The following is a 27,774-nucleotide window of genomic DNA, read 5'->3' as shown; positions in this document are numbered from 1 at the left end:
TAAAAACTTTGAGAAACTGAAGTAGAATCTGGCGTAACTATCATTTAAAATTCTGGAGCAATTTTTTTTAATATTCTGAGGGTCAGGCATTAACTTTATCTTTTTTTTTTTGTTATAGATTAACACAACACTTTTTTAAAAAAATTATTTATTTTTATGTGGTGCTGAGGATCACCTCATATGTGTGAGCTACAACCCCAGCCCTTAACTTATCTTTGGAGAAACTCCCCATGAATGTAAATTCAATCACCCAAGCAATGTCCTTTGGGAACTGTAAAGTCCTTGTTACATGGAGGGTGAATGTTTTCTTCTGATGTCTAGTATTGGTGACATGATTTGCCCAGGAAGTAGAATCCATCCTAGGATCCACACACAGGGGCCTGGGAGGGGATTTGGGGGACAGGAGGGAGTTTTCTTGGCTTGATATGAACTTGGAATACACTAAGCTGCAAACTGGAGCTGCTTCTTGAGTCTGAGTAGGTATTTGCAGGAAATCCAGAGCTGAGACATCATAAGAATGGTTAGGAATGAGCTTCTCTTCTCTGGAGGAGGAAATGTGCACAGGAACCAGCATGGACTTGGCTCATGCTGACCTGGTCAGACTCCAAGTTCTATGGGCTGGGTGGGGAGGTAATAATTCAGCAGGTACTAGTGTGCCGATTCTACCTACATCCCTTGATGGGGCCCACAAGGCAAGACCTACCCTGTGGGTCTGCAAGGGAGGTTTTCTCTGAAGTAGCTTTTCCACAGTGGTAAGCCTCATAGGAAAAAAGTTGCATTTGGGTCAGGCCAGGAATGCCTGTGCGGTAGTGAAACTTTTCCTTCTTAGAACCTAGTGTTGGGTGCTGGGGCCTGAGGTGCAGCAGAGCTTGTCTGAAGACATAATCTGTCCCAGCTTCCTAGAGGCAGGCTGGCAACTAAACAGAGGGGCAGCCCTGTTAAGGAACTCTAGGAGCTTGGAAGATCCCTGGATGCCGCCATTGCTGTTTCATCTGCTTTTGGTTACCCCAAAGCCTTTAGTAACACTCTGATCTATGTAACAGTTTGCTCTTACCCATACTATGGAGAATTAAGCTATTGCTTCTTTTTCAGGATGAAGGAACAAAGGGGGAACTGATCAGGAACGGAGAGGTGTGATAGCCACAGCAGACACCAGGGGGCGCAGTGGTGCGCAGTGGAGCACTTTCCACCCAGGCAGTGGCCAAGAGGTGTGAATGGAAGAGCTCTTGCTTCTTACACTGAGTATGGCTAGGAGCAGGAGGCATACTTGGAGTGGAATTGGAGGGGCTCTTTTGTTCCTGTGCTGCTCATAGGCGGCTCCAGTCATCAGAATTAGGGTATTAAAGAATATATGACTTGAATTGAGACTCACTGGCTACTAAGATCTGGGCCAGGATTTTACAGAGCCACAGTGTTTGGGCACATGCCATTATCACCTCTAACGAAATGATGGACAATCTTTTGATATCATCTACTATCAGCCTATATTCAAATTTACCTGATTAAGATGGTTTCTTAACCTCATTCTAACATAAAGAGGGATACTTCCTATTTTAAAACAAAGCCATAAATAAGCATTTTTTCTTTATTTTTAAAAATTTGTTCTAATTAGTTGTACATGACAGTAGAATGCATTTATACATTTTGATACATCATATAAATGGAGTGTAATTTCTCATTTTTTTTTGATTATACATATTGTAGGATCACATCGGTCATGCAGTCATACATGTACATGAGGTAATAATGTCTGTTTCACTCTGCTCTCTTCCCTACCCCTATAGCCCCTTGCTCTACCTTCACTCCCCTCTATCCAATCTAAAGTAACTCTACTCTTCCCTAGTGCTGCCCTGGTCCCCTTATTGTGAATTAGCATCTGCATATCAGAGAAAACATTAGGCCTTGGTTTTTTGGGTTTGGCTTATTTCACTTAGCATGATATTCTCCAACTCCATCCATTTACTGGAAAGTGCCATAATTTCATTCTTAACAGCAGCTCAACTCACAATAGTAAGAAGCATTTTTGATGTCACCAGAGAATTTCATGGCAGGTTGTTTTTTTTTTTTTTTTTTTACCTGTTAATTTGGCAAGGAATATGCAGGAGCGCAGGTTATTAGTCTTGGCTCTCAGTGTTAACTGTATTTATGTCTCTAATTGATGTATTTCTGAGGGACTCATTCAACTCTGCACAGCTTCCACATGCATCCTCCTTTGATTTAATAAATGTATCAGTTAGGCTAGTGACCTGCTGGATTTACCAAGGCTTTTGCAACGTGAAAACTGCCCTTCCTGTGAATTCTCGATAGCCATCACCTGGGCAGGGAGGTGGAACACTGCTGCAGGGCTGGGTGAATGACCTACATACCAGGCTCAAAGTGGCACCGGGCTGGCAGGACAGGAAGCAGAGCTGGGAGAAGGGGGTAGAGAAACTACCAGAGGCAAAGTCTGAGGAGCACAGAGAAGAATTCACCCCACTTTCTGCTACTTTGTTAAATAAAAGAAAGGGGAAAATGCAAAACAAGACAAGCAAAAATAATACATGTCCACCTTGAACATGTAAAGAAAGTACAATGAATCATGTTTTCTTACTATCCAGATTGAACCATTGTTAACCTATTGGTTTTAATCCAACATTCCAAAAAATGTATATATATTTTACTAAAGCCTGGATTGTATACAACATCCTGTTGTGTAATTTGTTTCATCCTTCCTTTGCATGCTGTATTAGGAACATTTTCACATGTCACTAAATATGGATCCAAGTGACGTTTTTAATAGTTGCACAGTATCCTAACTTATGGGATACCACATATTTAGATTGCATATAATTTATTGCCATTATTTTTTTAAATGCTATCATGAAAATTCTTCTACCTAAATCTTTGAATATATCTCTGGATATTTCTTTATGATAAATCCTGAGAAGTAGAATTACTAGGTGGAAAGATCAGAACATGTTCTAAATCACCTTCCAGAAAATTTGTTCCAATATTGATGGGAACTGATGAATGGACTCAATTTTACCCCTTTAATCTGACAATTTTAAACATGAAAATGGTACTATTTTCCCTATTCTGCTTTTGCTTATGTTCCTAGAATCTCTGAACATTTTATTGTTCCACATCAAAAGAATGAGTAGTGATTTTTCCTTCTCTTTAGCTCCTGACTAGGTGCTGGGGATCTGGTAAAGGAAAGGTATAAACCTACTGGGATTTGTGCTAGGGCTTTGAAAACAGCTGAGCTAAATTGCTAGAATACTGAGAATTATAAATTATTTCCCTAGATTATTTGCAAGGCTGATTTATACATAAAATATCCAGCTTGTAATACATATCTAACGAGGTCACTCCCAACAGTCCATACTTTAAAACAACCAACATTATAGATCTAGTAATATTCATAAACGTATTTTTACCTTTTCTTCTAGAACCTGGATTACTGTATGAGTTTTGGGTTTGCTGTTTAATTTGGATTAACCTTCTTTACTTTCCCCATAGACACAAAAGTTAAATACTGTCACTCATCAAGTGGTTTATGAACCTTGTGCTAATGTATGAAAAATACCTTATATGTGTACAATTATGAATATTTTCCTTAGGAGAAAATCCAAAACTTTCATTTTGCTCTCAAAGGAATAAAAAAAAGATTAAGAGTCATTGATATGCAGAGAATTCTAATGGGTTATAACTGCAGTGCCTACAGTAACAAGGCAGAAAAAGAAAAAAAGTGGACATGGTGTTAGGCAATATGGAATGGTGGGGACTGTGGCATCCTCGAATGTATTTACTACAATTAAATGGAACCATTGTCCTTGGCTGCAGATTGCTGTTGATGTGTATGAACAGTGTATCCAGATCTTAATTTTTTTCCAGAGAAATTCAGCAATTTGGATATTTATACAAAATTCTTTCAAAATTTTAAATGCTTATAATAATATAAAGTTAAACAAATAAACATTATATGGGACAAACAACTAATGTGCTGATTTGTTCCTGAGGCTGTGAGGCTTGAAAGAACTTAGGCATTTCAGAAACCTAATTAAATACATAAGTAAAGATAACTAAATGTTCTCTTTAGGTTTCTAATAAACTGAGAACACCAAGACCATTTACGAACAAAGCTCCCAGAGGACTCTAGTTTGACTGGAGTTTCACTCTTGGGAAGTCCATTGGGCAAATGTGGCAGCTTTTCAAACAATGCAGTTACCGAATGCAGCAGATTCCTCCCTTCCTCCTGGCCAATGTCTAGGACTTGACAAAGATCAGATCTTTTCAGTGGCAGTGGAGAAAAGTGTTCTAGAAGAGGACATGCCAAGTCTCCTAATTGCATGGTTACATAAACCTTGATTTTTCAAGCTGACAACATTAGTGACTAATGTCAGGCCACGTTTTCTCAATTGCCAGAATTGAAATAAGTATAAGCAGTGATGGAATGCACACAGCAGCATATCATTCCCAGATAAATGGCATTTTTGTCAACCAGGTACTCTCTGGGAGCTTTCTCTTTGAAGGAATCCTACAATATAATGATCTGTAAGAGAATAGTCATTTTCAGATTCAACTGTGTCACAAGTTTAAAAATACTGGCCTTTTAAAATATGGTGCAAACCCATACTTAGGCCTTTTCCACAGCATCTGGCTGCTGGCCCCTTAGCAAATTTGCAGGACAGGTATGCAGCAAATTCTGAGTTCTGAGGAGGTGTGGAGGTGGGTGAGGAGAAGGGAACAGAGGGATCCTAAAGGCAGCTGCTGAGAAATTAGTGGGCAACTCAGCTGCAGCTGGGAAACAAATGAGCGAACTACAGAAAACATGATCAAAATTGACAACCACATTTTTCCTGAGGACACTAGCTGACATTTCAGGGACCAAATATGGCTTTTCCCTGCTTCTGTGCCCTAGATAGAGTTTTATTTACAATATATTTAAAATAGCATCTCCATCACAAAACATCATTGGTTGAACAAATGAAGATTTGAGAGTGCTAGAGGAACAGCACTACAATTAAAAAAAAAAAAAAAACACTTTGAAAATAAGGAAATGTTTCCACCCAAGCAAATATACACTTTCCAAGTGAGGAGTGTGTGTGAGTGTGTGTTTTGTGTGATACATCTAATGTATTCCAATTTTTCCATTATTAGAAAAGAACAACATAGCTTCTGCTGGACTCCTTAAAGAATCATAGAGAACATCAAGGTACCTGTAATCATGCTGGATATGATTAATGGCAAAATGACGAGCTTCAGCATCCTCATTAGAATTTCTCCAGGAAAAGCAAAGTAGAATTTCTCCAGATTCGAGAGCTTGCTGTATTCTCGAACTAAGACTCCTATGGCAATGCCTAAGAAAAATAAGGAAAAAAAGGGGAACATTGCTGAGTCCTCCTGTCTACATTTTAATGGGAAAATACCCCCAAACTGCAGACTTCAATGGCAAGAAGACACCACTTATGAGTCTATAAAATTTAGACTTAAAAAACTCCCACATTTTAAAAGGGAGTGAGTGGAACATAAACATTATTTGGTTAAACTGTAAAAACAAATTATCACATAAAAGCTTTGGTTTTCATTTCTTTCCCATAAATTTTATGTATTGTAATGAAAAAACATCAAGGAATATTGTGGAAAAGAAAGTAATCCATCACCTTAGTAAACCCAATACAACGATTTTGCTTTTATAAACCACCTGATTCTATTTATCAACAGAGACATTTTACCTACTTCATAGTTTGCATAGCCACTTGTATTTTCTCATAGTTTTGTTATAAGTACTTTTAATGATGAATTTTGTGATGTTCTTCTCTGTTTATGCAGCTTTTATAATTTCAATAGCAAAATAATATTGATTTGACATTTACTATACTATTGAACAACTATATTCTCAATGCTGTGCGTTCTGTTCCGTTATTTCTAACATGCTCCAGTTTATCTGAACAAGAGCTATTTTATGAAGTTTGTGATCTTGAGTTCTTGTACATACATTGACTACAGGGGTACATTCACTATTGAGAAATATTATGTATTCTCTGAAATCTTGCCTTAATAAGAGGTTTGTATTAAGAGTGAAGGAAACAATTTAATGATGACTTTGATAACTAAACTCACAAAATTTTAATATTTCCTCTTCATCCTGTTTCAAATTATTCTAATAATGTCTAAATCCCTGTGCCTCCTCTCCCCACAATACACACAGACACACACACCCTTTTTTTTAAAACCTCGAAATAATTGCATTGGGATGATTCATATCTTTTTTCTTTCACTCAGTTCCGATGAGTGACATGCAAATTGGAAGTAAAATGACTTAATGGCAGGAAGAGTCAAGAAGGATCACTGGATATGCAAACTCAGAAACTCAAGTTATTATTTGGTTAAAATTTGATACTACAGGAAAATGAAAAGAAATGAGAATTATAATCAATATTAGAACTTCCATTTAATTTCAGGTATCCCTCCTTTGCCCACTAGTAAACCAAATATACAGACCACACTTGGTGCACTTTATGTTTTAAACTTATCCTTAGTTTTATTTTCCTACATATTATACCATGTTCTTGATCTCTTTATTTGTGCATATATTACAGAATGCATTTCTGGTCATAAATATTTTCCAAATTGTAGCTAAGACAAAGAACAACTCTACTAACTGATCTAACTTAGTTCATATATTAAAACCTACTATTAGAAGCTCAGGAGTGGTTAAGATGATTCAAAATATTTTAAGTAAATTAAAAAGGCAAGGTATGCTTCTTTCCTGCCTTATTAATTGTATGTGTTCAGCTGTTCTATATACATATACTAATGCCACAAAGACAATCCATAATGCTCAGGGTTTTTTGAAAAAACATTCTCCCTCCTACTATTTATATTGCTTCAAATAAATTTTTGACTTGAATGTCAACGAAACTTCAATATGTAAAAATAAAGATGTTTTTGTGTTCAAAAACCAGTCACAAAAGCAACAGAACCCCGTGCCCAACCTTAGGGTTTGTATTCACGAGGATGAACTGTGCCTCTACTTGTCTCCACCCGAATGAATGCAGGGTGCTTAGGAAAAAATGCACTTGCTATTTTCTCAGACTTCAGTGAGATATAGGTTTTTAACACTGATAAACCTCTAGCCACACTAACAAAGAGAAAAAGAGAGAAAACTCAAATTACTAAAACATGTAATGAAAAAGGAAATATCACAATGGACATAACTGAAAAACAGAAGATAATTAGAAACTTTTGAAAATTTATACTCCAATAAAATAGACAATATTAGACATCAACAAATTTTTAGAGACATATGACCTACCTAAACTGAATCAGGAGGTCATATATGATTTAAACAGAACAATTTCAAGTAATGAAATGGAAAACACCATCAAAAGGCTACCAATTAAGAAAAGCCCAGGACCAGATATATTCTCAGCCAAGTTCTGCATGACCTTCAAAGAATTAACACCAATGGTCCTCAAAGTATTCCATGAAATAGAAAAGGAAACTCATTCTATGAGGCTAATATTTCCCTGATACCAAAACCAGACAAAGACGCATCAAGGAAAGAAAACTTCAGACCAATATCCCTGATGAACATAGATGTAAAGATTCTCAATAAAATTCTGGCAAATCACATACAAAAACATATTAAAAAAATAGTGCACCACGATCAAATGGGGTTCATCCCTTGGATGCAGGGTTGGTTCAACATATGGAAATCAATAAATGTAACTTATCATACCAATAGACCTAAAAACAAGAATCCTATGATCATCTCAATAGATACAGAAAAAGCATTTGACAAAATACAGAACCCCTTTATGTTCAAAACACTAGAAAAACTAGGGATAATAGGAACATACCTCAACATCATAAAAGCCACATATGCTAAACCCAAGGTCAACATAATTTTAAACAGAGGAAAATTGAAAGCATTCTATCTAAAAACTGGAACAAGACAGGGATGTCCTCTTTCACCACTTTTATTCAACATTGCCCTTGAAACTTGCCAGAGCAATTAGAAGAAATAAATTAAAGATATTCAAATAGGTAAAGAAGAACTCAAACTCTATTTGCTGATGACATGATTCTATACTTAGGAGACCCCAAAAATTCCACCAAAACACTTCAGAACTAATAAATGAATTCAGCAAAGTAGCAGGATATAAAATCAATATCCATAAATCAAACGCATTCCTATACATCAGTAATGAATCCACTGAAAGAGAAAGAAAGAAAACTACCCCATTCACAGTAGTCTCAAAAAAAAAAATACTTGTTTTCAAATTCTTAAAAAAAAGTATTTAATGTACTAGTAATATTAATACATCACTACTGGAAATACAAAAAAAAAGTGTAAAATTCACCCCAAACTACCAACTCACTCAAATACACGCAAAGTAAAATTGTTTTTATTTTACATATTCTATTGCAGTTAACCATAGTAAAATGGTTAGCACGAATGAGCACATACAATATGTTAGGAGCTGCACTAAACACCTCAAATGAATTATCATATCATCTCATCATTTTTAATGGTTATTAGCATCACAGTTTTTGGTATTTTTTTATTAAGATAAAATTCACAAAACATAAAATTTGTTCTTTAAAATGTACAATTCAGTAGTTTTATGTGTAATCACAATGTTGTAGAACCATTACCATTATCTAATTCTAGAACACTTCCATCACCCCCAAAATAAACCCAAACCTGTCAGGAGTCACTCCCCATCACATTCTCTCTCCTGAGGTCCCTGGAAACCACTGTTTTACTCTCTGTCTCCACAGATTCCTGCTCTGGCATTTCATACACATGGACTCATACAATATGTGGTTGTCTGACTTCTTTGACTTAGCATGTTTTCTAGAGTCATGCAGGGTACAATATGTAAATTGGGGGCTTAAAAAGCATTTTTCATTTAACATAATATCATAGACATTTCCTCCTGTTAAACATTTTTACCACTTCTAAGTGTTGAATATTACAAGTTTGAATAGATTCGCTGATTGACACTCAACCATTAGACACTCAATGCTAGAAAATTCTCTGAATGTTGCTGACTTTTCCTAACAACCAAAGAGGACAAGCATCAAATGTGATGCAAAGCATTCATATTATCATACATGTTCACACTTAAGGGAAGAGGCACCTTGAACAAATTCTTTGTAGTATCTGAATTTAAGAAAAAGCAATAACAAATTAACATTTATTAATATTGAATTATGTACCAAGTACTATACTGAGTGCTGGAGGATTTGAAGAGGATGAGTTAAAAAAAGGGTACACTCTTGTTGTTCTTGCAATAATAAATGTTTTCCTTCATGGATGACTCTGTCCACTATCAACAGGAAATGTGGTTTGCACTGTTTTGTCAATAGCCACGAATGCTTCCATTGAGTCATCTCTCCTGGTGTCTACCACCTACAATTAATGCAGTCTGACTCAAGAAGAAAGTTGATCTGGATGAGGATCTCATGTGTGATAATGGTTTGGGACCATAGAAAAAAACAGGTTCTCTTTGGCACATTACTGAGCTAAACCAGCATTGTCAAGAAAGGAGTGACTGCTTCTCCTCCCAGCACAGCCAATCGTGAAGTAACTCCTGGAATCAAAGGTTATACTTTGTTCTGCAAATTACCATACTGAGTGCTTCAAAAAGCTAAAGGACCATACTGGAGGGTTTTGACAATTCAATGATCCAGATTTCTGATTATCCACAATATTCCACTGTCCAATATGTCAAATATCAGAGTTTGTGATATTATGCAGTTTAGGAGGGAGGTAAGAATTGGGTTCTCTTCTTTGCACGCTCTCCTCATCCCCTTCTCCCCACCCCAAACCTCTGTCAATCCAAATAAAATTAGAGAAAATAAGGGAAGGCATCAAGTCATTCACTTTCATTATTTATGGTATATTTTTAGGAAGATGTTAAATACCAAGTTATTCTTTCAGCCTACTTGATGTAAATAAATAAAATACATGCACAACATTTGTTTCATTGTCCAACTCAATTTTATCATCTGATAACACTCAAAGCATTTTTACAAATGACTGAGAACTTTGAAAGGGACTAGGTCCACAGACCATAAGCGAAATGACTCTATGGTGATGTAATAGCCAATATACATTTAAAAACTGAGAGCTGGTTTTGACTGATGGTATAGACTACCAATTATTATATTCAACTACATTTTCATCTGATCCCTCATACATAGGTTTATTTTTCCACTGCTATGATTTAGACATGAGGTGTTCCCCTAAAGCTCCTGTGTGAGACAATCCAAGGATGTTCAGAGGTGAAATGATTGAGTTATGAGAACCTTAACTCACTCAGTGGATTAATCCACTGATATGGATTAACTGGGTAACTGCAGGCAGGTAAGGTATGGCTAGAAGAAGCAGATCACTGTAGGTGTTTGTTTGAGGTTTACATTTTGTCCCTGGTGAGTGGCACTTGTTTCCTGCTTCTTGGTTGCCATGTCCTGACTGTTTTTCTCCACTGTGCCCTTCCCCCTGATGTTCTGCCTCACCTTGGGCCCAGAGCTATTGAGTTGGCTGTCTGTGGACCGAACCTCTGAAATGGTGAACCCCAAATAAATTTTTCCTCCTCTATGTTGTTCTTATTGGTCACAGCGATGAAAAGCTCATCCACTCACTAAATATGCACACATCAAACACTCACTGAGCAAAATACAAACAGGCACCATAGCACACTGCATGACTGCAAGGACTCAATGTCCAGCCCCTCTCCTCAAGGAATCACCTTTGAGAGGAAGACAACTGTTTTAAGACAATGGTAGCCTGGTATGATGGCACATGCCAGTAATCCTAGTGGTTAGGGAGGCTGAGGCAGGAGGATCACAATTTCAAAGTCAACCTCAGCAACTTAGTGAGACCCTAAGCAATTTAGCAAAACCCTGTCTACAAATAAAAAATAAAAAGGGCTGGGAATGTGACTCCCCAGTGGTTAAGCACCCCTGGATTCGAACCCTAGTACCAAAATAAAACAAACAAACAAACAAAAGACAACGGCAAAAGTGTTAGGATGAAGAGAAACAGTTTCTTCAAGAGAGTAGAGAGAATTTATCAGGGAAAGGAGGATTGATAACAAGGCCCAAAAGAAAGACATTTCAGAAAAACAGAATACTCTATTGCAAAGGCACAGAGTTTAGAAATCCTGATGCATGTGAAGAGCTTCAAGTCAGGCAGTATGGCCAGTGATCAGTAGGGGGACCAGAAGCTGCTGAAGAAAGGGCAGACTGGGAAGGGTCCCACACATTATGCTAAGGATTTGAAGCTGATTCTGAAGGCAGGAGGAAGCCACTGACAGATTTATCCATTCAATCTGAAGGACTTCTGAATTAAGAGAGTAGAGTGAATCCTAGAAGCAGGAAGAATAGTTGGGAAGTTACTGCCATGATCCCAGTGAGAGGTTTCAGAGAGCAGAGAACTGGTACGACTTAGGAGGGAGAAGTGCAAGTACTTGGTGATGAATGTGTTGGGTGCGGGTAGAGGGTGGCACAGCTGAGGAAGAAAGGGAGGCCCTGGGATTCCTGCCAATTCTAGCTTGGGCAACAGGGTGCATGGTAGTACCTACCCCAGTGGAGAATTTGGGTAATTCTGGAGAAAGGTGACGCATTAACTTTTAGATGGGAAAATGAGGGAACACATGGATATGTGGGTATAGAACACTGAAAGAGGTGTGAGTGTGTTAATATGGGTGACATCATCATAAAGGTAACTGGAGCGGTAAGGGCGGATGAGGCCACACATCAGCCAGCTCAGGTCATGGCCTAGGAAGTATGCACGGCCAGTGTTTAAATGACCTGAGTACACTTTTAAGGTTAGGAAGCACTTTAACAAGGTTCTGGTTTCCCTGTGTAAGCCTACAAGCCAATTTTCCTTCTTCTTATCATCTTAAATCACAATACTCTCAAACTATGAGAAAATCTAGCTTGCATTTTTCATAAAAACCAAACTCCAGTTCTCCCTGATTGTCCATGGAGGGAGTATCTTCTCATGGGAAGGAGAGGCAGGACTTAACAGCTTGGTGTTTTGTTCCCTTTGGGAACTCTAACTAATTAGCACTGGCATCCCCACACTGTGGCCTAATGTTCGAAGTGTCCATTCTCTTAGCACTCTAGCACAGCAAATGCCAGACTAAAAGGCTTAACTGAGACTTTGCTAAAAGCTAGGAGATTACAGGAGGGGAATCAACAAACAGTAAGATGCATAAGGGAAGTTGGGTAAGGCGATGCCCATATTCACTGATTCTTTGCAGATGATCCCAAAAGAAAGCCTCCTGGTATGTTCCTGATTACTCCAGGAGGAGTTTCATTTCTTTCATGTTCTGAAGCACAAATAGAAATTCAAATTTCTGCTTCTTTCCAGAAGGTTCACCACTTCTCCTTCAGGGTGGTGAGCCCCAATAACATTCAACAAAAAGGTTTTAAAACTCTACCCTCCATTGGGTACCCCTGGTGGACCTCAGCAGATGGTAGTGTTGGATGGATGCTGTAATTTTTAATATGTAACTTAGAAACAGTTTCTGCGGATCGTTTGTCTAAAATGAGTCTGGTGTAAAGAGCTCAATCAAAATTGTATTCCAAGACTAGACATAACAGGCTGGCAAATGCAGTACCTTTGATAGTCTGGTTTGTTGATCAGAGGTTCAGATAAAAGATGAATCATCAGTGGCATAACAAAACCAGCATTGTGGTTTTGTGGAGCATGCCACAATTTGCAGTGTACACAGAGCATTGATGGGAATAATTTCTATTGCTATGTAACAAACAAAAGATTCAGCAGCTTAAAACAACACATATTTATTATCAGTTTCCAAGAATCAAGAGTTGGGACACAGCACAAAGCTTCATGGGGTCATCTGCTCTGTACATCACAAGGCTAAATTCCTTTCTGGAGCTTGGGTTTCTCTTCCAAGCTCCTGTAATTGTTTCCAGGATTCACATCCTTGTGGCTGTAGGACTGAGATCCTTGATTTGTTTCCTAACAGTTTGGAGTGCCCTGGGATCCTAGGTCTTTCCACCATTCCTTATCACACAGATTTCTCACAACATGGTCTATGTCTCTTCCTAGTCAGCAGGAGTATATTTTCAGAATTGGCTCACTCTCTCTTTTAAAGGTATTTCACTGGATGAAGTCAGCTCTACCCAGAATATTCTCCTTTGTGATTAATGCAAAACCAGCTGATTAGGGATCCTAATTACCTGATAAATCCAGGTAATATCTCACCCTTTGCCAGATAACGTAAATAATTACAGAAGTGAAATCTAATCATAGTGTCATTTACAGTAAGGAGATTATATGGAGCAGGCATACCAAAGGTGAGCATCTTAAAATTCTGCCTATCGTATCTATTTTTCCATAACCTAATGACATAAGTAAAACCCTTAGGCAACATTGGCATTAACTTTATTGCTTAACAGTAAGTTTGTTAGAATTCCATACATGTAGGATAGAATTTGGATTGTTGATTATTTGAAAAGGTGCTATCTTAAAATAGTTCAAGGAAAAATAAAAAAAGCACAAACATGCATACACTCACTATCCAGAATGAACAAATCATTAGCATTTTACCAAATTTCCTACAGATTTTCTTTGTTGTAAGTCAGTCCTTATGGTTGAGGATTCTCAATTCTCAATTCTGTTCTCTTTCTTTCCTCAGGGACATCACTATTTTGAGTCTATTTTCTCTCTCTCTCTTTCTCTCTCTCTGTGTACTACATATTTGAGTCTTTCTCTTAAAATGTATTATGCTGTTTGTGTTGGAGAATATGACTTACAGGGTATCAGTCTGTTTTCTTTCTCAGCCTTTTAGTTTTGGGATGTTTTCATTATGTGTTTGAGATTTATTTATATTAATACAAGAAGATCTAGTTCATTTATTCTAAGTGCTATTTCAGTGTTCCATACCACACTCCTATTTTGTTTTTCGTTTTCTGTTGTTAAATTCCACCCTTATCTAGCAATTTATTTCCTTCTGATTTTTTAGGTTTACCTGTTCTTTTTCTAACTTTTATGAATTGATTTTTTAGCTCACCAACTTTTCCACCCATTTCATACTATCTGTTTCCTTCTAAATTCTGTGATGGTATTCCATGAATTATTATACAGTATTTTTATTGCTGATTAGTTCTAAATGTCTTATAATTTCTACTGTCACTTCTTTTTTGAATTATAAATTGTTTTTAAAATATTTTTATGTATATGGACACAATACCTTTATATTATTTATTTATTTATTTAATGTGGTGCTGAGGATCAAACCCAGGGCCTCACATGTGCTAGGCAAACGCTCTACCACTAAGCCACAACCCCAGCCCCTGAATTATAAATTCTTTAAAAATGTGTTTTTCAATATCCAAATACCTGTGAATCTAGGGGGCTTTTTATATTCCTTCTTTTTATCCCTCTGTGATGCATCTGACTGGTTTCCTCAAGCCTATCTGCCACTTTGCTAATCCTTGCTTTGTTTTATTTAAAGGATATTTAATTCTTCCACTGAAGTTTTAATCCTGTTGTCTCTAAGTTTCATTTTAGATATTATAGTATCTCCTTATACTATGTCAAAATCATTTTTTCTATTTTCCAGTTTCTGTTCCATCTGTTTTTCTTGAAGCATTTGACACATTTTTAGTATGTATTCTTAGAGATTGTTTTATCATGTCCAGTTTTGGAGACACATACTCTGCAGTTTCTGTTCTTTCCTTCATTGTTTGTGGTTTTATTACTGTAGGCTTTTGGTGAGGGATAGCTTTTTCCTGTAGTTGTGAAAATGTGTGTATCAGCTGCTTGCTTCTCTTGGGGACTCAGGAGTTTTGAGGCCTGCAGAGCAGTTTTCACACTAGATTTTTTAGCTTAGGAAGTCAGGATTACATGATGGTATGAATTGAGCTCATACACCCAGGAAAGCACAAGTCTGAGGTTTAATTTATTCGTACACGCTCCTTTCCTCTTTACTTTTTGCCATGGGCAGATGGCAAGCTTTCTCTCCTCAAGGACTGGGTAGAATTTTTGTGCTCTGTATTCTAAGGACAGGGTAAAATTTTGAGGTTCCAGGCTTTATGCAGAGAACTGATTGGGGCTCCTTCATTCATCTAGGTCAAGATCATCTCTTTTTCCCATATGAATATTAAAACTCCAGTCTCCCATAGTGAAGGCCTATGATTGAGTCTCAACCTTAGCATCAGATGGTTTATAGTTAGGGCTTTGAATTCTGCTACAGTTTGAATCTGAAAATGTCCCTCAAGGCCCATGTGTTGAAGGCACGGTACTGGGCCTGTGGTGCTGCTGGGAGGTCATGGAACATTTATAGAAGGTTGGGGTCTAGTATATCGAAGGAAAATCATTGGCGGCACGTCCTTGAAGCGATATTGGGACCCTAGCTCCTTGCTTTTTCTTTGTTTTCCTGAGCAGTTTCTTGTCATATACTCCCACTGTGATATAAGCCTCACCACAGACCCAAAGTAAAAAGGCCAAGTAATCATGGACAGAAACCTTCACAACAGTTAACTAACTAAACCTTTCCTCCTTGTAAGGAGGTACTTTGTTTTCAGTAACAGAAAGCTAATATGAGTTCCCTTTTCATTTCTGGCACCTGAAGATTTTCCTTTGTTTCTTTTGAGTTTGGATTTGGTTCTGTGTTAATTTGGAGAGAAGTGCTGTATTTTTAATGCATGTGAGATGGCAGAAAATCCATCCAGATTAGCCAAACCGTATTAGGAGATGTTACATACACCATTACCAATGATCTTTTCTTATCCTTTCCAATGTGTCCATTTTAAGATGGGTAATGGACTCAGTAAAGATTAAAAATTAGAGCCCCACAATATATAGAAAAGATCTTGCTATATTAAGGACTTGCTATATTAAAACAATTGCCAGTTTTCCGAGTATTTCCACGTAAACTCATGGAATCAATAAGCCAATAATCATTTATAGACCAACAAATTCTTGAAAGACATTAGTCAATGGAATAACATAGATGAGAGTAATTCATATTCAAGGGGGGCCTTAATCTACATAGCGAAATAAGTATGTTAAATCACATGAGATATTTGGAGGGGAGAAACTAATTTAGCACCAAGTACTCAAGAGGAAGGCTCTGGGGACAGACTGTGTTCAAATCCAGGCCTCACACATAATTAGCTGTGTGACTGTAGATAAAATACTTATCCTGCTGCATGTGCCTGTTTACTCGTCTACACAATAATCATAATACAATACAACCTCATAGAGTCATTAGGAATTTAAAGGTGAGACTACATGTAAAGTTCTTAGAATGAAAGGCTCCTGGCTCACAAAGTAAGAGCAGCTAATAAATATTAGCTATTGTTAAAAACTAGTCATTCCTTATAGATTTTCTCATAAAATCCTCAAAAGTGTGGTTTTGACAGGTGAATCATGGTCACAAATTTGGAAAGCAATAGAATCAGGAGAAATTAAAGTAAAATATTTTCAGTGAGACTAAATTTACAGTTATTTCCTTAGTTTACTGAATTTATTTTGATAGATAAATAGTTACTTTTATTTTATACATTTTGGAAGTTTCAGAGTTAAAGTTAGGATATATGAAGGACTCATGAAGTGCACAAATGTGATCTTAGTTCTTTTCCATTCCACTTGATATCACTAAAATACAAGTCTCAAGATCTTGATAGCAGTAGAAGAAAAGGCATTTAAAAAATTTTTGGTATCTTCTAAAATAATTCTCTTTGTGATTCAACAACCTAATTAAATTCTGAAAATATTTGCCATGCCCAGGGATCGGCGTTAGGTAAATTTAGCACCTATCATTACTCCAGAGTTGGGAGTAATGATATAAAAATGAATGATATAAGACCCCTCCCTAAAGGAGCTCACGGTTAATTAGGGCCAATCACAGATGCAACTTAGCCTAAGGCAGGAGGCAGAGTGGGGATTTCTGTGGAATTGTTTACATTCCAGGGAAATGCCAATTGACAGAAATTTTCTTCATCCAATAATGAAAAGACGTGCAGGCAGAACTAGGATGGCATCAAGAGTATACTAAGCTGAATTCATGAAAAAAGAAAGAGAAATCTGATTTAGACAGACAGATTCAGTAACCATGTGAAGTGGGCAGGAACAGGGAGGATACTGATCTATGCTGCTCCAACTTTGATATGCACATGGGGAACTCATCAAATGTTTCAGATTTACGGGATCATGCTTGGAGTAGCAAAGATGTAAATAAGCTTCACAGGGGCATGGGACATCCTTACCACTAATGGCAACGTCCACCTTGACAGAGCTGAAAGATCCTGTTGCAGACTTCGAGCAATGGGACAGTGAGAATGCAAAATGCCAACAAGTTGGGTTATCGGCACCCTTTGTAAAAGTCCTGAACTAGGGGCCATCTTTGCTCACTCTTTCTCTCTATTACTTCAACTGTGGTTCCCCTTCCCTGTTGTACCTCAGTGTGGAGTTTGAGGCTTCTACAAGGTGTATAGTAATGACATCAGAGTTGAGATCCTGAAAGAGGGAAAATAGACTTCAGTCCGTCATTTTGCCACCTCAATCTGGCAAACTCATTTTAACAAGAAGAATGTGCTGTAAATACTCTCTTTGGAAGGTGGGGGCTATTGTGCTTCAAAAAAAATTTTTTTCCAGTATTGATTATTGAACCCAGAGGTACTCTATATCCCCAGCCTTTTTTATTTTTTATTTTGAGACAGGGTTTTACTAAGTTGCCCAGGCTGAACTTGAACTTGCAATCCTCCTGCTTCAGCCTCCCAAATTGCTGGAATTATAGGCATGTACCAACATCCCTGGCTCATATTTTTTTTTAAAGAGCAATTCTGAAGCATAAATAATGTTTCCTTCCCATCATGGGTTAAAAATGAGATAAACTGTAAGGAATCAGCTTGACCTGAATCATCTTGAATCATAACTGCCAATATTGCTTCTAAGTCTGGTAGGCTTTCCTTGCATAGTTTCCCAGTAGGCTATAAGTAAGCAAACCTTTACAGAGGTATGTGGAAATTTATGACCAGACCCTGGAGCTGTTAGTACCAGGAATGTGCCTGATACTAGATCGATATAAACCAAGTACATTTGGCTTGGATAAGTCACTTTTGTCCGGACCACTTTTATATGCCCCTTTCCTCTGACCTAGACTGGAAGGATCCATTGGTCTTTCTGCTTCCCAAGATCACGCTTATATCAGGATGTTCCCAGCAAATTAAATTCTTTGCAATCCTGGGTCTGTGGACCTCTTTCTTTGTTCTCATGGCATCTCATAGCTGGTTCTCACACATTGGGACTGGGTTTTTCTGGAACACAATGCCATGACCCCCATCCTCAGCCTCCATGATACTTTCCACTATAGGAGACGGTGACCACAGCTTTCTTCAAGGTGGAGGGATTCGTGCCTAATCTCAACAGTGAAACCCTTTGTGAATGAAGTGCTCCCTTCTCATCTCAATATTATGTTTGAGACCAAATACTTATGACATTCCAAACACTAATGGTTAAAAATAAGGCAGGACTTGGTAAAAACCACTAAGTTTCACCACATGGCAGTAAAACACACATTTTCTTGAAAAATGTTGCTTTTCAACTGACTCAAGAATGGCACAAGTAAAGCATGTGTCTGGCCAAGGTCTAGAATATATAAAACTCGAATATGACTCAACAATAAGAGCCTTTTTTTAATTAAGTGAGAAAATATTTTTAATACATTTCTCCAAATAAGATATATAAATAAAATAAGTACATGAAATGTTGTCCAACATCATTAGTCATTAGAAAATGTTAATCAAAATCACAAAGAGATCCCACTTCACACTCATTAGGATGGATATTTATGTATGTGTGTGTATATATACGTATTCATACACACACACACACACACACGTATATAGGCAGTAGAAAATAATATATTTTCATGAGAGTGGGGAAAAATTGGAATCCTTCTACATTTTTGTTGGGAATGCAAAATGATGTAGCCCCCATGGAAAACTAGTCAGCAGTTCCTCACAAAGTTAAGCATAGAATTAAAATGACCTGGAAGTTTCACTTCTTGGTACACATCCAGGAAAATTGAAAACATACCTTCACACAAAATTTATACAAAAAAAGTTCATATGTAACATTATTAATAAATAGCCAAAAAGTTAAAACAATCTAAATGTCCACAAACTTATTGTTGGATGAACAAAATGATATATATATATATATATATATATATATATATATATATATATATGAGCAAGGGAATATCATTCAGCTATAGAAGACATAAAGCACTGATAAATGCTACAGTATAGTTGAACCTTGAAAATACATTAAGTGAAAGAAAGCCAGACACTTTCTCCTTTATGAGAAATGTCCAGAATAGGCAAATTCATGAAGACAAATTATATACTAGCAGTTGCCACTAAGGATAGTAAGGGATTGGGCCTGAATGCTAATAGATACAGGTTTTCTTTTAGGGACATGAATGGAAATGTTCTGCAGTTAGGTAGCAGAAATGGTTGTAAAATACAATGAATATGCTAAAACCACTCAGTGTACTTTAAAATGATAAATCTTACACAAATTATATCTCAATTTTTAAAAGCATACACACCCTCTTAAATGAAATAAATTGATTAAAAATGGGGGAAAGAACTAGAAAATAATAATATTAAATGATTCATTTACATTTTGATTCATTAACACTTGTGAAGGTTTATTTATGGGATGGGAGAGATGACAACATACAAAACTTCTTTTAATCATCATTCTAATAGCACAAAGATCGCTAATGATGTGGCATTTTGTTCAGACTTGGTAAGATGTATGTGAGCTTATCAGATTTGAAAGTCTCACCAATAATTTGAAAACCCAAATGAAGCCACGCATGTTTATTAACAGCTCAAAAGCAGATGATCAATTTAAAGAAAAATTGTGATTATATATTGTGGTTCAAAACCTGCAAAGGAGATGTTTGAGAGCTTAATTTTCAATTACATAGTATAAAAATGAATCAAAATAGCTAACACTAAACCAGGATTATTCTAAGATTAAGATCTGAAAATCCTTGGAGGAAAAGTCAAAACTAATGACCTGTAGTAGACTACAGGAAATAATTAAAATCAGAGCTGAAATCAATGAAATTGAAACAAAAGAAACAATTCAAAAAATTGACAAAACAAAAAGTTGGTTCTTTGAAAAAGTAAACAAAATAGACAAACCCTTAGCCACACTACAAAGAGAAGGAGAGCAAAAACTCAAATTACTAAAATTCACAATAGTCAAGTTTTGGAACCAACCTAGATGTCCATTGACAGATAAATAGATAAAAGAAATGAGCATATATACAAAGAGAGTTTTATTTAGTCATAAAAAAGAAAAAATTATGTCATTTTAAGGAATATAGATGGAACTTGAGAGTATTATGTTAAGCAAAATAAGCCAGACTCAGAAAGTCCAGATGTTTTCTCTCATGTTTGAAAGCTAGAGAGAAAAAAAGAAAAAAAAGGGGGGGGTACTTCATGAAAATAGAAAGGAGACCAATAAAGTAGAGAAAGGGGACCAGAGGGAGGGAGGAGAGAAGGTGCTGGGAAATGAAATTGACCCAACTATGTTGAGGGCATGTATGTATATGTCACAATGAAACCCACTTATATGTGTAATTTTTAAAATTTATTTTTCAATTTTTTACAGACTGCATTTTGATTCATTGTGCATGAATGGGGTACATCATTTTGTTTCTATGGTTGTACATGATGTAGATTCATACCATTTATGTAATTATACATGTACATAGGGTAATGATGTCTGTCTCATTCTACCATTTTTCATACCCCCATATGTATAATTATAATGCACAAATAAAAAATTTTTAAAAAATAAAAAAACTAATGACCTAACTAGGCGTGGCTGCACATGCCTGTAATATTACCCAGTTATTTAGGAGGCTGAGATAGGAGGATTAGGAGTTTCAGGTCAACCTGGACAACATAATAGGAGACCCTATTATAACCCTAATATAAAAGTATATAAAACCCTAATATAAAAGTATATAAAACCCTAATATAAAAGTATATAAAAAAACACAAACTTAAAAAAAAAATCATCTGCCATTAATGACTTGCATGCTACATCCAAGTAAGCTAAGTTCTGTGGAGGTTACAAAAGCCTGGTCCCACATGGTTTACAGTCTAGGTGTCTTATTTCTTGTAAGTCGTAACAGAAATTTTCAAGAATTTCCCAGGCCTGGAGTTGAGTCTGCTCTACCAATTAATAGTATGACAGTAAGTAGGCCACTTAACCCTTCTAAGTTGCAGTATCCTCATCAAAGAGGAGAAAAAGAACCCTTGTCACACGGTCATTGGGAGCATTAAATGAAATAATGAATGCAGAGGACTTAGCCCTGCCCTTGGCCCATGGGAAGGCTTAATAAGTGTTAGGTATGGTTGAAAATGAGAACAGCCAAAGTTGAGAGAACAGCACTTTCAAAATTAACCGATGCCCTGGAGTAAACCAAAACTACATAGGAGGCGATAACAAGAGTCAAGAATCAGGATTTTAATTTCATGTCTGTCACATACTTACCTATGTTATTTCATCTTTTTTCTTTTTGGTTGCTTCATCTAAAAACTTCAACAAACATGCCTCAGAAATGTGAGAATCAAACGAGAAAAAGCGTATAAGAAGCACTTTGTGATCTAAACCAACATGGTCCATTATTCTTCTTTTAGAATGTACATGTCTATTATTCTATCCCATGTCCTTGAAAACCATTCAAACTACAGAGATAGTTATGGTATAAAACTTGGAGGCCTAAAGACACATTGCTGATGGAGGGTTGAACAAAAACTTCTCTTAAGAACAGGAAGAAACACAGATGCAAATACCAGTCTTAGAAGCACAGCAGAAAGATGTCGAAGACCTTGTAATGCAGACAGAACAGTGGGAAAAACATGACATAAATCTGACACAATTGTGTCCAAACTCCACTCATTATGTATTTTCTAGCTCTGGAACAGAGTGTAAATAACAATGTCTTTGTGCCTTAACTTTGTCATTAGTGAGGAGAGAATGATACCAGATTCAGGGATTCTGAGTCTGATTATTAAGGGTGATAAAGCATGAAGTCAGATAATTCTCTTCCTCTTCCTTTTTATTCCTTCCCAGTCACTTCCACTTCTCCTCTTGGGGAGTGTAGGGATGGTGCTGAAAGGTGATAGTGGAAGAGTGACCTGAAATTTTTCACTCTATCCTGATGGACAGACTGGGACTGATGGCTCCTCCATCTGCTAGAAACCACAGACACTGCATAGACAAGCAGCTGAAGTTGGAACAGAGCGTGAGGTCTCCATCACCACAGTTTCTAAACAGATGCAAGAAGTCTACAGGTGGTGTCCACAAAGACATTTCAAAAGGCATGCAATAGAAGAACCTTTCTTACTGCTCTAAGAAATAACACCTTCTTGGTCATCTGTTCTTTAACCAAAACAGGAACAACTCCATTCTTAAAGACAGAATTTAAATGTATTTCAAAAACTTCCACAGTTGGCATTGAAGACTGTAAACACCCAAGGCTTCCAGGGTCAGGGTGGTAGTGAGGGAAGCAGGCCTCGGGGGTGGGGAGCCTGTGGTGGTCCTGCCAGCTCTGGCCAAGCACTGTCACCAAAGCAGTGAGGGTCCATGGGTGACTCATCCTCTTTTTTAATGAGTAAATAAAAATCTGGGTCTTTGTGTGAAACCACCTATTTTTAAATGTTAACAAATGCTTAAAAACAATTATTAAATTCTGTGAGGTCATGCCAATTACCTCTGCAAGCCAGTTTCTTCCTAGGCTGTTATCTTTCACCCTGGTTTTTCCATAGAAGAAACAGAACAGGGAAACAAAACAGTTTCGGAAAGCAACCAGTGTTTGGTTGAAAGCAAGCATCACGGCATCAGGAAATGGGTACAATGACAACACAAAGTCTCCTGTGGTCTCCAGTCAATGTGACAAATGTTATCTGAGTGACAGATTCACACCAGAATCCTAGGAAATCCTATGTGGTGAGGCCAAGGAGAGGACAAGTCTCCTGACACCCAAAATTTACAATCTAGTAGGCAGGACCAGATGTGCACATGAGAACAGAAAGAGGTGTTGCTAATTTTTTGGAAAGGCCACCCCAAAGTTGTAGTTCAAAGCTACCCTTAAAAATCCCTGTTAGATGGGAATTAGGAAAGGCAGAAGAATTCAGAATGTGCCTTCAGTGTGCAAATAGGAATTCAACAGGCAGGGACTTCTTAGTCCCTTAGTCCCTTAGTCCCTTAGTTTCCTTAGAAGGAAAGTGGAGTGAATACCAAGAAAAGGGATCAGGAGAAGAAAACTGGCATGCATTAAGTGTCTATAGTTCTAAAGACTTTTATATTACATTATAGGTTGGATATCCTTTATCTGAAATGCTTGTGACTAGAAGTATTTTTGGATGGAGAATTTTGGGAGATTTTGCTATATTGTATATATATAATGAGATGGGAATCAAGTCTAAATATGAAATTCATTTATTTTTCTTATATGCCGTACACATATAGCCTAAAGGCAATTTGATACAAAATTTTAAATAAATCTTGTACACGAAGCAGTCTTATAGTGTAGAAGTTTCCACTTGTGGTATCATGTTGGTGCTCAAGAAGTTTCAGATTTTGGAGTGTTTCAGATTTGAGGTTTGGAATTCTCAAGCTGAATTTTACTTAATTGTCTTATCTAACAAACCATATTTATAGATGAAGAAAATAATGCAAGAAAGGTTAGAAAACTTGCCCACAAGTCACAGCCATCCTCAAGATCCAAGACTGTCTGACCCCAAAGTTCTGTTCTTTTCATAAGGAGGTGGTAAGAGTGTTTGGTCAATAGTTTGGCTGATGCTTGAAGGGGTAGCTTAGAGAACTAAGAATAGAACCTTGGCCTGGGGCATTCCACGAAGGGCCTTCCAGACCAGGGCAGAGAATTTTTATTTCCGGGACCCTTTGTTCCCTTCATTATTGAACCAGCTCATTGTGAGGATTAGATGAGAGAATCTAATGTGTTGAACTGTAAAGTAATACATAAAGATTAGCTAGTGGAAGAGATAGTGAGTCGCCATTGAACACGTTTGCACAAGGCCAGGCCTAGGGCAGCTGAGGTGTGTAAGAAGCATTAGAATAGGGAGAATAAAGCTGTTCATGGCAGGGCAGCCCATAGGATGGGAAAACAGGAAGGAGCTTCATCAGCAGTGGGAAGACTGAAGGCAGAAGAATGAGGATCCCAGACCCAAGACTTGGGTCAGGGAAAGGTTTGGGGAAATGACAGACTGGTTTATGTCAGAGTTTGGATGGTAGTGAGTTTTAGATAGCTTATTACTTCATCTTATTTCCAACTGAGAAAGGGAGGTCCAGTGAGCCACTCTGATTCTGCCACATTCCCCCTGCGAGTCCTGTTTTGTTTCAACTTCTGACTCAAACTGAACCCATTCTACTGGAGCCCAATCTGTCAGGAGCCAGCTGGTGTGCACTGTACTCAGTTGTTCACATGTTCAGGCCCATTTAGGGACAAATTCACACAGGTTTCTTTGGAAGGAGGCTTGGGGTGAGGAGCTCAGACACACCTGTTTTGGAACTGGGGCCCTTCCAGAATTGCAGGTCACTTCCTCTTTCCTTATGGCAAGTCACAAAAGAGGAAACAAGCTAGCACTTGTATCAATGTGCTTCTCTAAAAGAACTGAAGGCTAATTAGTGGATGTGGCTTGAATTCAAAAGAACATTTTGAAGTGGTTGGAAATTAACAATTGTTCAGAGAAAACAAATGATTAAGGGCAGTTTTCCATTCTGGAAACTTATAGGACAGAAGCAGTCATAACCCCTACACTCCCTGCATGGCACAGACTGGTCCTAGCGACAGGGAGAAGGAGCCTATCAGTAGCCTTTGATGGGAAAAGACACTCAATCTGGACAGTCTTGCTGGAAAGATGACCCTTCCTTTGAAAGAGGATGCCAAGATCTAGAGAATGAATGTTTAGACAACATACTCTAGGGCTGAAAAACAGAAGGGAGCCCAGCCAGGTTTAGTAAGCACTCTCCACCTGTCGGCATGTCCTGCATGACGCTCCAACATCACCCTCCTCTTGAGCTGCACGCCTTCTCAGGCTGATTATTGCTTAAATTTCCACCTCTATCTCCTAACTCTGTCTTCCAAGTACGAAACCCAATGTACACTTGCTTTCTGGGGCTCTTTATCTGGAATATATACTTCAACATGGAACCCACCCTGGGGAAAATACTTGTCTTTCCTTTTCCCCAGAAAATTTTAAACTTGGCATCCTGGGTTCCCTGGTGGCTTAAAATAGGTCAACATGATCTCTGATAGTTTCTCCATCAGGCAATAGTCTTTGCCCCCTTTGCTTGACCTGGGTGGGTTTTTTGCTTGTCCAATAAGGCAGAATGCAACAGTAGTGAGGTTGCACGGAGTCTGAGGCTAAGTAAGTGAGGGCCAGCATTTACTGTTTTCTCTTCTTGGCACACTCACTTTGAAGCACTGAGGCATCATATAAGAAGTCTGGTGACACCAAATCTGCCATGTTGGAAAGACTACATGGGAAAATCAGAAAAAGAGAGGGAGACAGAGACAGACACAGATAGACACAAACATACACACACATATGTGCGCACATGCACACACACCCCAGAGGAGCCCTAAGGCTGTGTGAGAACTGGATTTTATGACATTTCCAGCTAGAAGAGTCCTGAATTGTAGGTGCGCAGAGCAGAAGATATTCTGGGTACCTTCTCCATCAAACACATCTGCCCTACTGCATGGAAGAAAGAGCAATTGACATGGGACAAGTCCTTCCAGATGTGGAGGCTAAGGGGAGAGGCTTATGTGTCAGGGCAAGGGCAGGAGGGTGGCCATGCTGATGTACAGCTACAGAGGTTGTGGGCACCATTTTTCCCTCTTATTTCCTACAGGGCCCATGAGTGGCAGCCATAGTCATCATTAGAATCATGAAAAGATTTCTATGCCACCATTCACCACTTTTTGAAAATGGTGTCCTAAAAAACCTTTCAGTGTGGCACTCAATGCCATGTGCTTCCCTGCTACTTAGTCTCCATTTGTTCTCCAGACTCACACTCTGTCCTTCTTTGTCCTGCTCTGTGTGTTGGCAGGCTGAGTCAGTATTCTGTACCCTCTAGTTTTGGCTGGGTTTAGCCAAGGAGAGGTTCTGGCTATAGAGCCTAAGGGTGGAAAGAGAAAAGTTGGGGTATTTCTTTTCCCATTCCCTCCCTGCCTTGCCAGGATTCTGGCAATATCTGTGTTCCTTAGTGGTTACACAGGTCCTGTCATTTGTTCCCTCTGCCTCAATATTCATTGGACTGTGGTAACATTGTCCCCCCTCTCCCTGTTCAGGCCCAGGGGAGGTACAGTTATTAGTTGTTAGGTGCCTCTCCACTCCTCGCTATTGCCTAACTCTATGAAAAATCCCTTAATTCAATTCTGCTCAGTAGAACCCTATTGAGTGAGCCTACCATCTGTTTCCTGCCAGGTCTCTGATCCAGGCCTGCATAGACTCAACTGTCACAAACTCCTTGCTCTTTCTTAAAGATGCTCCCCATTTTTTTTTTTTTGCTTTCACGCCCTTGTTCAAACAGACCCATGTCTTTGGAAAACCCTTTACCACTATTGCTGCCCAAAGAACTCCTACCCATTCTTTTAAACCTACTTAAAATTCTACCTCCTCCAGAAAGCCTTTCCCAGGGTTTTTCCTCAGGAATGAGTCTCTCCTCTGGGCCCTGCTGAGCTTCAGCTGCATCGCTGTTGCCCGCTCTGACCAACCTCATCTCCCTCCCCTCCCATCTCATTCCAAGCCTGAGGCAGAAGCACTGTCTGCTCATGCTCATGCCTGTACCCACCCACCCGCTGTCCCAGAACTGAGTTAGATACTCTGTAGGTGTCTGACACCTGCTGCATTGAACTGAACAACTGGAATTTAACACATGTACCCAGGAAGTCAATGCATTTTCTACCTTCTGCTCACGAAGCCTGATTATGAAAGGTAGGAGAAAACACCCGATAGAGGATGCTATTTGAAGAGCATGAAAACTGGGCTAAAGGAATGTGGGTACAAATTTTGCCATCATCCCAGGACCATCAAACCCAGAAGTGCATCATAAAAAATGGCCTCTTCTGTAACTCTTGGCTTGGCCTCCATCAACAATAACTATGGTGCTATGCATATGAGAAGCAAAGGGCCAAGTTCCTACATCTGGAAACTTCTTCCAGGTTTCTGGAGCCTCTGAAGTCTGAGGAGTCCTCTGGGTTCAAATAAGTACAAGATTAAATGGGAGAAACGAAGACCATACAGGAATGTAATCTCTAGAGCAATTAGTCCACTGGTTCAGGCCCAGCTGGTGAGTGAACCTTTCAATCTTAGATGGACCAGACTCTTACTTTCCCCTATAAGTGCATCCATCCTATGCATGCATGGCTGGTTATTTCCTGATACACATATCTATGTCTTGACTTGTGAGCACTAAAATATTCCATTTTCTACCTCTTTATTCTACTTTTCTCCTCTTAAAACACTCTGCCTGGTAACCTCAAGGGTAAATGAATCTGTCGATGTGTTCTATGCATTCCTGTGAAATACCTTCATGTACCTTGTGGTTATATTCCACTCTATCCAATCAGCAAATATTAACCTGAAATCACCCACACCTGTATGGTTTGGACAAGGACACAACTCTTCCTCAAGTTTAATATTAAATGTCCCGGGTCACTACCTCTTTGCAAC

The 27,774-nt window shown here is 38.2% G+C and overlaps 1 protein-coding gene across 1 annotated transcript in view; it reads right to left on the bottom strand.

Moving 5' to 3' along the window:
* Window positions 1-27,774, bottom strand: part of SLC1A1 (solute carrier family 1 member 1) — a 74,920-nt gene that overhangs the window by 32,642 nt on the left and 14,504 nt on the right. The window contains exon 2 of the mRNA XM_079113074.1: window positions 5,199-5,339. Coding sequence (XP_078969200.1) covers window positions 5,199-5,339 — 141 coding nt within the window. The remainder of the gene's footprint in view (window positions 1-5,198; window positions 5,340-27,774) is intronic.

This window comes from Sciurus vulgaris (assembly GCF_902686455.1).
Source record: "Sciurus vulgaris genome assembly, chromosome: 15".
Lineage (NCBI taxonomy): Eukaryota > Metazoa > Chordata > Mammalia > Rodentia > Sciuridae > Sciurus > Sciurus vulgaris.
The sequence above is the reverse complement of the archived record's forward strand: the minus strand, read 5'-3'. Positions and strand labels throughout refer to the sequence as shown.